This window comes from Emydura macquarii, unplaced genomic scaffold, assembly GCF_026122565.2.
Source record: "Emydura macquarii macquarii isolate MOO-44397 ecotype Brisbane River unplaced genomic scaffold, CSIRO-AGI_Emac_v2 contig_2422, whole genome shotgun sequence".
Classification (NCBI taxonomy): domain Eukaryota; kingdom Metazoa; phylum Chordata; order Testudines; family Chelidae; genus Emydura; species Emydura macquarii.
This window is the reverse complement of record NW_027132559.1, coordinates 20592026-20608933: the sequence shown is the minus strand read 5'-3', so window position 1 is coordinate 20608933 and position 16908 is coordinate 20592026. Positions and strand designations below refer to the sequence as shown.

At 40.2% G+C, this 16908-nt stretch overlaps 1 protein-coding gene across 1 annotated transcript in view; it reads left to right on the top strand.

Annotated features, from left to right (window-relative positions):
- Positions 1–999: 999 nt before the first annotated feature.
- The window catches only part of DNAH11 (dynein axonemal heavy chain 11), a 261889-nt gene continuing 245980 nt past the window's right edge, over positions 1000–16908 (top strand). The window contains 5 exon segments of the mRNA XM_067562084.1: positions 1000–1550; positions 4948–5088; positions 10954–11150; positions 13665–13854; positions 15656–15755. Coding sequence (XP_067418185.1) covers positions 1323–1550; positions 4948–5088; positions 10954–11150; positions 13665–13854; positions 15656–15755 — 856 coding nt within the window. The 5' untranslated portion in view covers positions 1000–1322.

Sequence of the window (16908 nt, the reverse complement as noted above, 5' to 3'; positions counted from 1 at the left end):
TGAAATACAGAAGAAAAGAAATGCAGAAGGAGATAAGCCTCAGCCGAATTAAGCAAGCTATGTAGCCTTAATAAATAAGATGTAGCTAACTGTAAAGTAGCAATAAGGTATAAAACTGTCTATAATCCTTTGTTCGGGGTCTTTTTCCACTGTCCACTTGTGGGCTTGGGAATTGACCTTCTGCAGAATAAATGCTGTTGAAGACTGTCCTGACTGAAATCCTGTGTGGGTCTCTTATCGGTGCAGGGTAACAATCCTCACTTGGAATCTTTTTCCAACATTACTCAGTCTCGGCTCCCTTTGTGTTGTTGCGAAAGCGAACAGCTGGATTATTCACCACCAGGTTGCCGGTTTCACCCCGGGACAGTCCCCGAAGCGAAGCGCGGCCTCCCACACGGGGGGTGCGGAGATTCGCAGGAGGAGCGGGCATTTCACGCCCACATCGCCGCCGCAGCTCCTGTGCTCCAAGGTCTCGGCCTCCCTCCTCCCCCGGGGGCGCAGGCAGGCGGTGCCCTGACATCCAGCACACGGCCTCGGGTGCACCTTCGCCGGCCCGCGCGTCGCCCAGGAGGCGAACAGCGTCCTCCGAACTCGGCCGGCCAGAATGGAGACTGCACCACTGTGCCTGTGGCCGGAGGGGAGGCGTGGCCGAGGCGCTGCGGGGCGGGAGCGTGAACCCCCGGGCTTTAGTCTGTGTCCCCCAGACCCAGCTGGCTGGCCGGCTCCATCGAGGAGCTGAACGTTCTCTGCCGCCTGCCCCCCCCCGCGGAGACCAGGGTGGTTCGTCCCCCCAGAAGGAGGTGCCCTGGCGGGGGAGAGGCGTGATTTACTCCCTGGAGAGGCGGGGTCGGCTGTCCCAGGGACTCCGTCATCCCCAGGGAAACAGGACGCCGCTGCCCTGCAATTTATGGGAGCGGAGGCTGTGGCGGGCAAGTGGCCTGGCCGCTTCTCATGGGCCGTACGCAGGGCAGGGCAGGGCAGGGCGGTAGCAGCAGCAGCAGCAGCAGCAGCAGCAGCAGCAGACGGGCGGCAAACCCAGGGAAGGAAACTTAGGGAAGCCACTGCAATGCCCTGTAGGCGAGGGAGGGGATTTGTGATGCAGGACGAGCTGGGGCTGCAGAGGGGACAGCGGTGCAAACCCACCTGGGCCAAGTAGGGCTGCTGCGTTTGCCAGGGGAGGCGAAGTGGCATCTACTGCGTAGGCGGGAATTTGAAGAGGGGACAAGTTTATCCGCCGAGCAGCAAGTTGAGGGGAGCCCTCTTGCGCTTCAGCTGCCCCCCCCCCCCCCCCCGCCGCCCCTCTCCTCGCTCTCGGGCTGGAGATGGAGGAGGAAGAGGCAGCGCAGGGAGAAAGTTTCTCCGAGGATGAGAGGGTCCAGTTTGTGGGGCATCGCTTGGCCCGTTTGCTGAAATTCCCAGCGGAGAAATGGAGCAGATATCTTGAAAATGAGGAGAACCAGAAAACCTTGGCAGCGTTTTTGAACCAAAAGGAGCCGGCTGTCTTACTGTTTTGCTTCCCCCTGGCAGGCACGGTAACAGCTGCGCAGACGGTAAGAGGCTGAAGCTTGACTTACAAATACTAAATACCCTTTGGCCTGCGGGGTGCTGCAAGTTGTATGTGCTGGAGTTTATAGCAGAGACCTTAAGGCGTGCCATGAAAGCACGATCCCACGGCTTGGCTGTGCCGGGGTTCGGACTTTCTGATGAGTGGAGTCAAGTGTTTTAATGTTGTTAGAGATCGGCAAAATTGGGGAGAGTTTGGGAGTAGAGTTTAATTTTGTCTGAACCACCATCACCGCCATCAACGTTTAGACCCTTCTAGTTGTGTTCCCTCTGCAATCTTTCTAAGGGGGAAATAATGGGAAATATATGAAAAGTTTTTGAAGTTAATTTCGCTTTAGTATAGAAGTTCTAGTATTAATGCACTCTATAGAAACTACTTCCGTTTCAGCCATTCCTTTCCACCCGTCTGGTGTTCTTATCCTTTTTCTTAAGAGTCTTCCCTTTAAAACAGTGATGCTCAGACTGAGGCTGCTAGCCACAAGTGGATCTTTAATCTATCTTCTGCCTTTTTGTAGCACATGATATTAAAACATGGTGTGATTTAATTATTAACCAATCTAAGTTATTAACCAATCAGGATGCTTTTACTACATTATTAACCAGTTAAACTATCCACTTGCACTAAGTTATTAACCTATTTGCTGGAAGAATAACATACATATATATAGTATCATAGTAAATGAAACAATGAATTCACACTACAGTGGCTCTTTTGGGTAATGTTGATTGCTAATTTGGCTCCTGAACTATTGAGGTCTGAGTATCACTGCCTTTAGAATATGATTTAGTTAATGTAGGATCAGACTGGGACATGATGTCCTTACACTGGTGAGCAGTTACACAAATAGATCCATTGAAGTCAATTGGATTACTCCTGGGAGTAACTGCTCACCAATGTGAGTGTGGGGGATCCAGTCAAGTCCATAGTGACTGAGAGGACTCAACCCTAGACTATGAACCTATCTTGTTTCAAAATCATGGTTCAAATTCTGGCTCCACGGAATGTTTTGCCATTGACTTCAGGGAGGCCAAGACTTCACCCACTGAATGTAATACCTAACAAATCACTGGCTTAGGTAGGTTCGCAAGTAACTTTGAGTACTTAATAATGTATATGCGTGTTCCTTAGTTAATACTTCAATTCCTAAAAATATCAGTACGCTTACTTAAAAAACCCACTGCATATCTGCATCAATGCATTTAAAAAAATAGTCCTTGAATTATCTTAATCATTGGCTATCAGCGGGCAGAAGCTTTTATTCGTAAACACTGTAATGCAAGAAACTGTCCTCAAAGACAGTTTCTGCCACCAAACATCTCAAATCCAGATGTGAAATTGTAGGGGAATAAAAGGAGTTACTTTGTTCAATATACTATTCAGTTTCCGTAAATTAATTTAAAAAATAACTCAGCTGTATCCCTATCCTCCCACATTTCTTGACCCTTGTAATACTATTTTGTTATAGCTCACGTCCCTTGCCAAAGAATCAAAAGAAAATCTAACTTAATTATATCAAACCAATGGGACAAGAGAACTCACACCAATAATGGGTGCCCCAAGTCACTGCCTGATGTGGCCAGCTTGTGCCACTTAATTATAGTAAAGGTAATTAGTTTGCTTTAAAATATCTTCACAATAATGCCTTGAATGTGTCACTTAATCCAGAAAAGGAACATCTTTGTGACTTTGTGTGTTAAAAACAGTTCATAGGACAATTTTATAAAGCTTGGCCCTGGTCAAAGCCTCTTGTGGCAAACTGGACCTAAGTTCTGCTGCAAGCCTACCTACCTTCCCGTGGCAGACTGGAAAATCTATGGTAGCTTTATCTTACGTTTTAAACTGAGATTTTTAAAGAATTGCAAATGAACATAAATTTACAGTCAGTGCATTAGCTCTGACTCTTTTATATTAAATTCAGTATATTTTACACTATCCCCACATTTTTAATTTTCATTATGGTGCAGATTTTGTACTGACAATAAATAGGTTTTAGCATTGTTGAAATTGTCAGAGTTGAAGATGTGAAAGTTTTGGCAGCTGGTTAGGAAACAACTGGGACTTTGACACTTAGGAAGGTGTGGGAGGTGAGTCTGAGGCTGCGGGAGAAGCATATTATTTGGAGGTTTCTGCTAAAATTATCAACAGTGAAATCGCCACAAGCCCAGCTGTTGCACTGCATCAGGCTGGGGCAGCCCAGGAACCAGATTTGTCACAATGTGAGTCACAATCTGCTTCCTAGTTCCCTTACTCCTTTGGGGGGAGGTAATGTGCACAAGTCATATATGTGGCACAGAATAGTTCTGCCAGCATGCTGATGCAGTTGCACTGGCTGGTATGTTTGTGGGCTGGACCAAAGCCAAGACTCCTCCTATCCCTTGCCACTGCCCACCCACATGCTCAGGAGGGGGAGAATGGTCCTTGTGGGGCCTATTGTCCTCCACCATAGTGCAAAAACTGGTGGACAGAATTAACAGGTTGTCTTGAGCACCCAAGTTCCTCTTCATGGAATCATTAGCTGGACAACAATCTGGCCATAAGCATTCAATTTTAGGTTTCATTGAGATGGATGGATCAGTTTCTTGGAACTTTGATTTCAGGCTGTCTGCAGTCGCTGGAAGATGACACTGTATCTGTTGTTATATTCAGTGTGTTTATACAGTTTCATTTGCAACCAGGAAGGCTAGTATTTTTTTTTTAAATGAAAACTTAGATTCTGGAGTACAGAAGTTCTGGAGTTCCATCTGAATAAGGGATGGAATCAATGGCAACTTCCACAGCTGTCAAATCATGAAATACATGGGGTCCTAGCACACAGGGTTTTGGAAAGAGTTAATTTATTGTAGGATGTGAATTAGACTAAACTGCTGTCAGAAACATTCATTCAGTTTGTATTGACTTCAGTGGAAGTTATAGGTGTATATCAAGGAACATCATGTATGGGGTTCATTTCACCCACCACTGAGATACAACCACATTGTTGGCTGGAAATGTGGCCCACGGTTCTGTGTTAGTATGGTATAAAATAGGGTTGTTTGGTTCTTGTTTTTGAGGGTATTTTTTTTAAAATGATGCCTGTTTGCAAAAGATCAATAGACACCCACAGGCAGGTTGAAAATCAGACTTTAAAGCAAGTCTAAAGTCTGGGTACAGATTTTGATCACACAGACAGGACAGGGTTTCTGAAAAGGTGCTTCAGAGTCCCAGGCTGCTTTACTGCCAGCTATTTTTGTACTTCTGTACCCACTCCCTCCATTGGGAGGTCTGACCAGGACCTCAATCTTATGTGTCACTTAAAAGGCAGTTATTGATGTTTATTCTCTGTACTTTGTACTGTAAATATCATATTCTTGTAGAACTGATAACCTATGATTCTCTTGCTTTAGATAACCAGTGATGTAAAGCATAAAGTAGTTTGCATTATGAAGACCACAGAACGTATCGGAACAGACAATTACAAAAAAGACCTAGTATTTGAAGAGTTGTCTGCAACACCTCTTGAGCATACAGTGGATTTCATAGAAGAGGTATTTATAACTAAACATTTGTGATAAATCTTAATTTGAGTCTTGAATTTGTTGTTATAATTTACACCAGATAGGTGACTTCAGAAAAATAACACACTGGTAAAAGAAAAAAAAATTACAATAAAACTGCAGTTACTCTGTTGCCCAGATACATCACAAAAGGATGGTTGGTGGAGGCATAGTCATATATGTTTTATTATTATTTTTATAACTGAAGTGATTTCATCATTTAAATTATTATGCAACATGAAGCACACATTGAACATGTTGCATAACCTGCTTGTAATCTGTTAGTGCTTGCTTGATTTTGTCCAGGCATCTAGAACCCATTTTCAACAGCCCAGCTTTAGTGAGGGGCATTGTATGGTACAGTTCTTGTTCAAAGGATGTCAGCATGAAAGATGGGTCAGTCAGTTCTCCTGTGGCTGATTATTATCACTCATTCAGGGATATTGAAATAGCAGACAGTAGAGTTACATGCCAAAAGTTAAGACCATATGCAGTTATTACTCAAGGTCTGATCTAGGTTGATTTTAATAATTAAAAATAGCTTTCACAGTCACATAAGCAAACATTTTTTTGCATCTGATGAAGCTATAACTATTCCATAGGAAGCAGGTTTAGGCTCGGTGAAGAGGGGTATTTAAAAAACATTTCCTGACTAAATAGGTTTTTGGAGTTCAGTTACAGTAGATCTCAGTCAAAATTTTACCCAACTCTTGCTGAACCTTCCTCTGAAATATAATGATCTATTTACCTTTTGATTTACATATGCAAAGTTTTAAAATCTTATCACTCTTTGATTATAGTATTCTGTTTCTCAAAAGGAGGAATATGAAAACAAGTAACTGGGTGAGATAAGTTGTATAGAATAAGACGTCAGAAATCATTCATTTGGTATACATATTATTTCCCATTACATAGACACATAGTCATATTATCCAAATATTTTACTTGTTTTTGCAGCCTGTGCAGGTAGGCTCTCAGGATGAAATTCAATGCTGATGAAAGCAGTGCAACACCTGTGATATCAGTGAAGTTGCCTGCTTGCACCATGTTGAATTTGGCCCTCAGTTTTAAAGTTGCATTTGGAATCTTATGATTGGAAGAAGAGCATTTTTTATTAGAAATGTAAGTGCTTAATTCCCCAGGTCTCCAGGTATCACTGTTTGTGTTTGAATCTATAACAAGACCACTGTCTCCCTTTAACATTTTACTTAAAAAAAATGGTATTAGTCACTGCTTCTCCTGAAAGTCAGTTGAGACACTCACATGTGCTCAAATTCTGGTCTGAGTTACAGTGCTGTAAATCCACTCAAGCCAATTGAGTTACTCTGGATTTACATCAGTGTTATCCAGGGCAGGATACAAAAAGTTAAAATTCCTGATAAGCATTAGAAAAACAGGAATTTAGGAATTTAAATATGAAAATGAACATAGTAGAAATGAGAGAGTATACTTTTCCAAAAATGTTCTCTCCTCATGATTCTTTTTCAATGTTATAAATGTAATTTAATTTTCAATTACTTTGATTAATTATGAATATAATCAAATGTATTTCAGTAAGGTGAAAAATATGTGCCATGTAGTAATCCAAAAAATTAAAAAAAATTAGTGATAGATGCTAAAACTAGAAGGGTACTGTAGCTTCTCAGTATGTTGGCCAGTGACTTTGTGGACTTTGAACTGGTCATTATCTTGGGTTGGCCATGTAGTTTGAGAGGAAGTTATTGTCTTGGGGCCAGTGGAAAACATCTGGTTAAGAGCAGAAGAGTTAATAGAACTTTAGCAAACTTTCGCTGGAAAGATAACACTGGATGAAATCCTGGCCCCATTGAAGTCAATGGGAAAACTCCCATTGACTTCAGTGAGGCAGGGTTTCACCCATTTCATTGGGAATCCATCTTTCATAGAGGCTAGCAAAGTCAAGTTTTTCGAAATGTTCATGAGAAGGAATGAGGCCACAAACTATAATGAAAAAAAGAGGGAAGTTTGCTACTGATGAGATCAAGGATACATCCACTATATGGATGCGTTAGTTCCAAATTCCATATTTACTTGGTAGCCTATTCTCCTTTGTGAAAACTGGTGTATTTGGTTTGACTATGCATTCAATTTGCTCATATGTATTTCCTATTGAAAATGGGATTGCAATTGAATTACCTTTTTCCTGGTTTGTTGCTATGGAAGATGTACAGCAACAAACAAGCATCTGGAATTTAGTTGTAACAAATCATACTCATACTGCTACTTTAGCGGTTTACCTGACTAATACATTCTGCAGAGATCAACTGAGAATTTCACAACAGTAGCACAAGTTCAAATATTTAATTTAAAGATCTTGCATAACTTGTGTTGTGCTCCTCATGTGTTGCTGATTATCTACATTAGAGGGCATCTCAAACACTTCAGCAAACACTGAAAAACAAAAATGCAATTAAATTTTTTTTAAAGTATTAAAAGTATGGATGGATGAGAAACTGGTTAGGCATTTTAAAATCGGCTTCATTATGTCTGTTTAGTGTATAAACAAGACATTTCATTAAGTGCTCCTTGTGTTCTCATTTTAAAAAGTTGGTCACAGCTGTGGTGGGGTCTCCACCCCCTCACACACACAGGAAAGGAAGGGGTTAATGGAGGCCAGATGGGTCAATTAACCTAATAGAAGGAATGTTGAGGGGGAAGAGCCCTAATTAGAGGAATAGGTTCACCTTTGCCAGAACAGGTGGTGCCTGCACAAACCCTGCTAGCCAGCTGGAAGCAGGGGATTGTGATGGCTGGGTAAAGGCAGACACTTCCTGGAGATAGGGGAGACTGAGTGGAGACTAGGTTGTAGTCACTCTCTGGGAAGAGGCTTAAGGAACTGGTAGGCCCAGGAAGGGGAAGCAATACTAGAAAGCTGCCTAGGGATAGAGCAGTGAGCCCAGAAAGAGAAGGCCCAGACTGCTGAGCTGAGGGTCCCTGGGCTGGAACTTGGAGAACAGGGCAGACCCGGTTTCCCCTACCAGCCCTGGACGAGTGGCAGTAAGGCAGTGAGTGGAAAGACTGCCTAGGACTATACCCCCTGGAAGAGGGAACTTCAAGTGACCTAGCTGAAGGGCTGAGTCAGTGAGAGGAAGCTGTGATTCCTAAGGTGGAGAGAGGAGCTACAGGCTGGTCAGGGAGTTGGAGTGGTGGTGTGCAAACCACGGATGGGGTGGTGTTGACCTCAAGCTAATCCCCTGAGTACCAGGAGAAGGTGCCAGTGTGGAGGTGAGTGATGCACCCTGTGACAACAACATGCAATAAAATTTCACACCATGAGGGAGTAATTCAATAAAAAATATGAAAATAAAATGAAAAATCAAACAACTTGCTCCATTTCACACACACACAACTCCTTCAAAACAAAGCCAACACCTAGCAGTGTCCTCAAATGTGGGATGGTTAAAGAGTAGCCTCCTTAATAAAGTCTAACTCATCCTTTGTAACACTGTAACCTGGTCCAAGGCACAGCCTTTTTAAGAACAGGTAGTTCTGAGAAGGATCACTAACCACGCTGGGCATGGATGCCAGGTCTCTGAGTCCTGTAACCATCTGCTGAGGCTTAAAAAGGAGCTCTCAAGGGTGTTTAGTGTGAGGAGAGAGCTGCAGAGTGGATCTGCTGTGAGAGAACCCAGCTGATAGTGGGGGTCGGTCATCAGAGCCAGGAAGGAGGACTAGGGATACCTGCTTCTGAAGGAAGAGGGAGCATTGATCTCCAGGATTGGGGTTAGGAAAATACCTTGGAAGGTCTCTCTGGAGCGGCCCAAAGGTTGGAATGGGAGGGACTGGCAGAGCTCCCCTGCTCCAAGGGATCTAAGAGAGATGGGGCCTGCAGCTCTAAGCCAAGGGTAAATGGAAAGCCCTGAGGGAAGGAGAGTCTTGAGCCTGGAAGAGCCAGAGGAACTGTATTTATTTTGCAAGGATTTAATAAATTAGATCCCAAGAGGAGGAATTCTAGTTAAAACACACAAACACACCCACTCCTGGGTGCATGAGAGCACTGGAGATTCAAGGAGGCTGTGTGCTAATAGAAACTGTACCTTACCTGGCTTAGCTTTTCACACACACACAGAGGAAGTGTGGGGAAGGGGAGCTGCTGATGCAATGTTTCGCAGAAGCAGTTGGAAATGCATCACAGAATAAAGAGAATCTTTTTCTTTTCAGTGCTGTTTATTATAATATCCATTTTTGATAACAGAAATCTTATAAAAACTTGTTTTACAACTTAAATAGAGATCAACTTAGTATATACACAATTATAAATTGGCCTTGTTGAAGGGGTTTCTCCTATCCTTTGTATTCAAACAAAGTTCTTAAACTATCAGGTTTGATGGGTGATGATCCTCTTTCAGCAAACTTTTCAGCAAAGAAGTTCCACCAGATTTCTAAGTGTTTTTCATGTTAAGAGGATCTCTCTCCCGCATGTGGGGACCACAATGATTACTGAACACCAAAGAGGGGACTGAGGTGGAGTGATTGCAGTGCCATCCCATGGGGTGGCATGCTCTGGGGCTACTCCTTGCCATATCCTCTCTTAACATGCACTTTACCATGATGCCTACAGAATACTACAGAACAACGGAGAGTAGACAGGCAGGTGGTGAGCTGAGACTCTGTTCATTTGTCTCTAACGCAACAAACAGAATCAAGCTCTATAACAACAAACTTTGCACTCAGCTAGTCTATGCAAAAACATGATTATCTCACTGTTTTGCTTGTCTTTCACCATTTATTTCATCTACCCGTTGTGCCTTGTTTTAAACTAAGGCCCCTAGACCTGCAAGGAGTCCTGCACAGGCAGAAGTCAGTTGGGTTCTGTACGAGCTATTTGTAGTATTCGGGCCTAAAATCGTGAGCCCACTGTTTGTTTTATGGCTGTACAATATTGAGCCTAAAGGGGCCCTAACCTGACTGGGATCTATATGCACTAATGTAATAAAAAAAAGTCCCTATGGGACATCAGTATGCAGATTTAATTTATCTATTCACAGCTTAGACCTGATTCACAAAAGCACTTAAGCAGGAGATATGTCCTACCCCAATTTGGCAAATTGCTTAAGCACATGCTTAATTGTAAGCTTTAATGAGAAATAATCCGATGCTTAATCATGTGTTTAAGTGCTTCAAAAGTGATATGCACTATAGAAAAATATAACTAGAAGTTAGAAAACGTTTATTTACACTGAAGGCTTTACAAATAAATGTTCTGAATATGCCATATTCAGTCACAAACAAAACTACATATTTGCACCACTGGAAAAAATAATTTTACAAAGGCTTATCCTAGAAGAGTATTTTTACTCTGACTTTATTCTAAATATGATGTCGAACTTGGCCAGAAATTAAATGATGTTTAGGGATTACTCATTATTTGTTTGTTTATTAAACCAAGGCACTTGGAACTGGACTGTGGGAAGGATTGGATACAGAGACTTGGCTATTTTTTTCCCTCCGTCTTTTTTCCTGTTTTTTGTGGGGAAAAGATGGAGGAGAAATAACAAAATGTATAGACTCATGTTCTTTTTCAGAAATCATGAACCACAATGTTCAGGCTCAGTTGATTTGTTGGTCGTTTCACCTCAATGTAAATACGTATTATATTCTTTTTACATACAGTACAATTTGAATAGGTTTGAACATGTATATATCAATAGAAAAATATATATTAAAACATCAACTTTAATTAAAATAATCATTTGTTTCTGGCATGTGCTTTAGTTTTGGTTTGGTTTTTTGTTTGTTCCACTCAGGATTTAAAGAAGCAATATGTTGTGAAGTATCATTGAGAAACTTTAAACATTTCACTGATTTGTAATTTTTCTGTCCCGGCTCTGCCATCAGGTTTTAGTGCCTGTTCTTTCCAATAAGAAAAACCATGGATCCTGGCCACATTTTATTTCACAAGACATGGAGCGTCATGTGGAAATTATGAAAAATAACATGCACGTTATGAAGGGAATGATATCAGGAAGAACCCTTCTTCCAGTTCCGACAGTTGCAGCAAAGACTGACTTGCATCAGATGTGTGCTGAAAATAAGTAAGAAACACCACACATACAATACAGCAAAGGTCACTGCATTTAATGGTCTTTCAGCCACAGAAATTGAGACTGATATTAGTTGCATTAGTGACGTGTCAGTAAATGTTAACATCTCTTTTAGTAAACTTGGAACGTTAATAATATTGAATATGGAATACTTTGGTTATCATATCACTCCCATGAACATTTTAAAGTGTGTCTCAAATTATGGCTGCTGCCTCAAAATGCCAAAAGAGATTTTTACAAAATAACTAAATTAAACATTGAAATTCCTCTCTTGCATAGGAGAGGCTACGTAGAATGTATCCACAAGGGCTTCTACTGGTGGCCTGTTAAATGCAAGAGCAAGGCTAAAGTTGTTTGTGTAGTCACCAAAATCTCTACATGAAATTATAGCCTAGTAGTATGAAAAAGGTCTAGCTATTTTTTGGACTAAATTTTTCATGTACTTTCAATAGCTACTACTTCCTCTGTGTGGCTCAGATCCAGCAGAGCACTTGAATACAAGTTTAACTTTAATCACGTGAGTAATTTTGCCTTCTGTGGAACTACTCACATGTTTCAAAAGTTAAGCAGGTGCTTAAGTGCTCTGTTGGATTGCAGCCTGTTCTCTTGCTCCCCTTCCATGGTCCCCTTGTCTCTTTTCCAATTACTGTGTATTTCCCTGCCACTCTTAGGGATGTGTGTGCTACATTGCTCAAGTTATTTGTTTTGTTTTATTTCTAAGAAACGCAATGTATTGCGATATGTGCACTGATTTATTATCTAATATTTATCAGCCATAATACTGAATTATTTTAGACCACCTCCTGCTGTTTCAGCCAGAGTTAAGAAAAGAAAAAAGAAAAATGTGATAGGTGGTGTCTTTTGTCATCATTTACCTGAATCTTTCTGATGTTAATTGGAGGTACTGAAACACGAGACCAGATTCTCAGCTGTCTTAAAATAGTAAAGCTCCACAATATTTAGACATGGTGTTTGTTTTAAGTTCTGGAAAATGTATATTTAGAAGTCCAGTAAAATCCATCCTTTTTGATATAATCCTTTGAGCTGGTAGTGGTCATTGTGGTTTCAAGAAACAGTATTAAAGCACTATAAATTTACATGGCAATGACACGTTCCAGCCCCAAAGAGCTTACAATTTAAATAAGACAAACAGATGACAAGAATTCAGGATAGATTGTCTGCACAGATTATTTAGGAGCAATTGCGCGGAAAGGTAGGATTTATTCTTATTTATTTGTTGTAATGTATAGTGCCTAGGGACCCAACCAGGATTGAAGCCCCACTGTACTAGGTGGAGAGAGAAGAGAAATAGCACGACGTAAGCATGAAGCCAAAAGTGGGGAAAATAGCTGCAGAGTGGAATAAAGTGAAAGGACTGAGAGGGAGAATGGAGAGAAATTACATTAGATTGGGGGTGGGAGGGCAAGATTCTATAGAGCCTTGTGGGTGAGGACCATCTTCTTGAATTTAATGTATTCAGAGACAGCAAGACAAAAGGAGCAGTATGGTGTGAGAAGGATAGTAGGAGGAAGATGACTTGGTGCAGGCATTTTAGACAGAGAGGAGGACAGGAGAGGTGAGAGCCACGGATCCCAAACAGAAAAGAGGTTAGGGCTTATCTACACACAAACCTGCACTGACATGATTAAATATGTTTTAATTCACAACTCTTGTTGGTTGGTTGGTTTTTTAACCCCCTAAGATACATTGAAGTAGAAAATTTTAATTTTTGAATGAAGACTATCCACACACAGAATTGCACTGAAACAACAAAAGGTGTGAATTTAAACTACTTTAATTATTTCTGTGCAAACTTGTGTGTAGACAAGCTGACGTCTTGTAGTCATAGATAGGTACACACCTTAATATTCTGTGAATATTAATTTAAATAAAAACATAATTCACTTCAGCTTTGCTTGCACCCATCCTTGTCTTTGTGGGTCCTGTATATTATAGCAAAGACACTAACAGGCTGGAATGTTTGTGGAAACAGTGCACATTAAGAAATATTAAAGAATAGTCATAGAAAGTGAATTTTGAACTCATAAATCTTGAGTATTTGTACTGGAAGCCTGGTTGTAACTTATAATCATCCAGTCAGGAAATGGGAACAATATTATGTGGCTTGGGACCAGTAAACTAAACAACAAAACTTTGATTTTGAATACTGAACTCTCACAGTGAACTATTCACAAACCAAGAATTATTCATGGGTTTTTGTCCAATAGCTTTGAATAGTGAATAGATCTGAGACAATTGTAATCTGTTTACTGACAGTTCATGAACTATTTTAATCATTCCTCATAAATCAATTTAGTTGTAGTGGTTTGAATTTTATCTGTTTGATGATGTGTTGACTAGCACTGAACTCTGTATTCTAGGTGTTCACACTGGGGTGTCATGCTAATGTGTAAAGAGAGGGACAAGGACATCTATTGCCATACCACTGCCCTTGCATGCCACTTGTAATTCAGTGAAAACACTGATTTTTTTTCTATTTTGCAGACAATATCCTTATGCTAGGACAGTGCTACATGCAATTGAATCTATGATTATTAAATGGTCTCATCAAATCCGTGACATACTAAGAAGGGATTCTGTTCAACCTCTTCTGCAAGGCCTCCATTCAGATCCCCAAACTGAGCTCAGATTCTGGAAGACAAGAAAAGATAATTTGTTGTGCATATATGATCAAGTAAGTGATTTCAAATATTGAGCAAATATCAAGAGAAACCCTCTATAATTGTCTTATTTTTGCATGGAAAGTGAACCACTGTTTTCAGTGTTTCATTTATACAAATAACCTACATAGAAAATGTGTAAAGCTGAAGATATGGAGTTCTGATTACAGTGGCTACATAAATATGCCCAAACAAAATGGAGTGAAGGCTGGGTGCATGGTGTAAATAACAGGAAGTGATAATAATGAAGGATTAAAGGGCAGTGGGAAACTGTCCGGATCCCTTAATTGTTCATTTCTAAATTATCTAACATTTGTGTTTGTTTTGTTATGTAAGTAAAACATTTTTGTGTCTTACCACACTCCACTGAAATGCACTTTCAAACTAAATTCATTACATGAGCTTTTTGTTTAGGAATCTGTGTTTTTGTTTTTTTAAAATGATTAACAGAAGCTTAAGAGGGGTTGTTGTGTAAGGTCTGGAGGAGAGCAAATGCACTCCAGCATTTCTATGCTTCATAGTCCCCAGTATTCCTCCACGTCTTCCCCAGTTCCTTTTTGCCTTTTATGTCCTGCCTCCCCCCAATTCATAGCATCAAATTGATCAGCCTCCTCCATGCTCTTTGAAAATAATTTTAAAAAAAAATTTGGGATGAGGTAGCATAGGTAGGAGTGGCCACTGACAATTTTCTAACTCCACAGCTTATTTTATCCTCTCTTTTTTTTTTATATAAAAAAATTAAACTTTATTTTATCATTTTGCATCAACTCTTTCTTCTATGAAAAAGCTTTAAAAAACATGCTTTATCTCCCTTGCATTTGTTCCTCATCCCTTCACTTCATTTTTAGTCTTTCCTCTACTCTGTCTTTCCTATGTATTGTAACTCTTACTATGTCTCTTTCAGGCTATATGTTTGCACTCTCCCCACCCAAAACAATACCACCGAAATTAAAAGGTACAAATAGGCGTTTTTCTTCACAGGTCCAATCAAATAAAATTTGGAGTTTGTAGGCCAAGCCTTTTTAGAGACATATGAAGAGCCAGAAAATAATAAGGAAAACTTTCAAAAATTGACAGGGAAAATTTTGCAACATTGTGGTTGAACCTGTGCATGGGATTTAGCTACACATGTTCCATTAATTTTAATAGAAGTATGGCTAACTTCCCTTTGCCAATTTGAAAATCTCAACCTGGAGCTTTAGAATTCCTTTTCTGTGCCTCTTCCCCAGATAATGCTACATAGGGGGAATGATTTCTTTCAAGAAATTGGCACTGGAAAATCAGGCTTATAATGGGAAAGTAGTTTCAAACTTAGCTATGAAATGGAGGCTGCTGCTTCAGAATAATCTCATTAAAATTGATATTACAGATCCTCCAGCCCTGTTTTGTTGAAACCTTGTGCAGCTATCAAGATTATTTACATCACAAATATGAAATATGGCTTGGAGGTGGAAAACAAATCTGTTACCATCATCTTTTAATTCTGTTTTTCCATTATCCTGGTTATTAGCAGTGCTGCATTATAAATTAGATAAACATTATGAGCATAAAGGGTCTGACCCCAATATCCACTGAAGTCAATGGGAATTTTTCCATTGATTTCCATGGACATTGGATCAGGCCCAACGTGCATATACTTGAGATTTTTTTCTTTAAAATACTTTGGGTGAAATTCTGACTACATTGAAGTTGGCAGTAAAACTTTTTATTTCACTGTCTATATCCAGGTAGACAAACCACTCCACTTTGTGACAGAAATGTTCTTAAATTTAATTTGGTCTTTACAGAAGTTTTTTGTTTTTGTTATAATTCTAGCTTCAGACTCCTGTTGTTCAAAAAATGGTTAAGATCTTAAAAGTCAAAGAGAGCAGCTATTATCCTACTTCTCAGAACATTTTCAAGGACGTAGAAAATGGTAAGGGTAGCTTGAATGAGATTTATATTTTGTCTACTTTTATATGTGTGTGTTATAGAATAATCTATAATACTGTTTGACATAACACTATAACATGCCACAGCTAAGCTGTATCTGTGCTGGAGGAGCATGTACACATTAAATCAAGCTGTTTTGTATTTAGACTTTGCTCATTATTTACCTTTATAAAGTTTATGTGGATACTTTTCCTTCCATAAAAATCAGGGGAGATATAGTGGTAATTAAATAAATTAGTGTGTATTTTTGTAAACATTGTTTTGGGTCTTCACAAATACTAAATTGTTGGTATGCATACTTTACTGCTAATATAAATAACTGTGCAGTTAGTATATTAGCCAAATATTCCTTTATCATTAGTCTATATTTTATATATATATATCAAATGAAATTTCAATGAAATATAATAAAAATGCCTGGTACTCCTATAGTGCAATTTATCTTATGATTTGTTAGCTTACTAAGCAATAATAATAATAATATTTAGCTCTTACATAATACTTCTCATCAGTAATTCTCAGTGCTTTACAATGGAGGTAAGTATTGTTAGCCCCATTTTACAGACAAAGAGAAGGAGACTCAAGAAGGTGAAATGACTTGCTCAAGGTAATCCAGCAGCCAAGTGGCTGAACCAGAAATAGAATCCAGGTCACACAGGTCACACTAGGTCACACAGTCTCCACACTGTCCCAGGTCAGTCTCAGATCCCTGTTAGGCAGGTAAATCATGCCCATTTTATGGACGGGTCTCTCTCTGATATGCAGATGTCAGAGCTCGATGTCCAGTTTCAATAACCAGAGGACACCGTCTGTACCAAGGGAAGCTAGGTATTGTAAACTGCCCTCTAGATGTTGAATCGGGCACTCTTCCACCACATGACTTAGTGTCTGCTATGCTGCTCCACAGTCACAGTGTGGGAAGGAAAGTAGGTCAAGCCAGTGCATGGTTGCAGCAACTCTGAGCCAGAGGGTAGCCTGTTAAGCCTGGTCTAGGATTTGTGATCAAGGGGACAAGGAGACAGGTGCAGCGATTGACTCCTGAATTTACTTAGTGTGTTAGACTCTCTTTCCCATCAAAGCTTCCACTCTGTAAGGACATAATATTCAGCTCTCCAGTGGCACTAATTGTCTGTGCA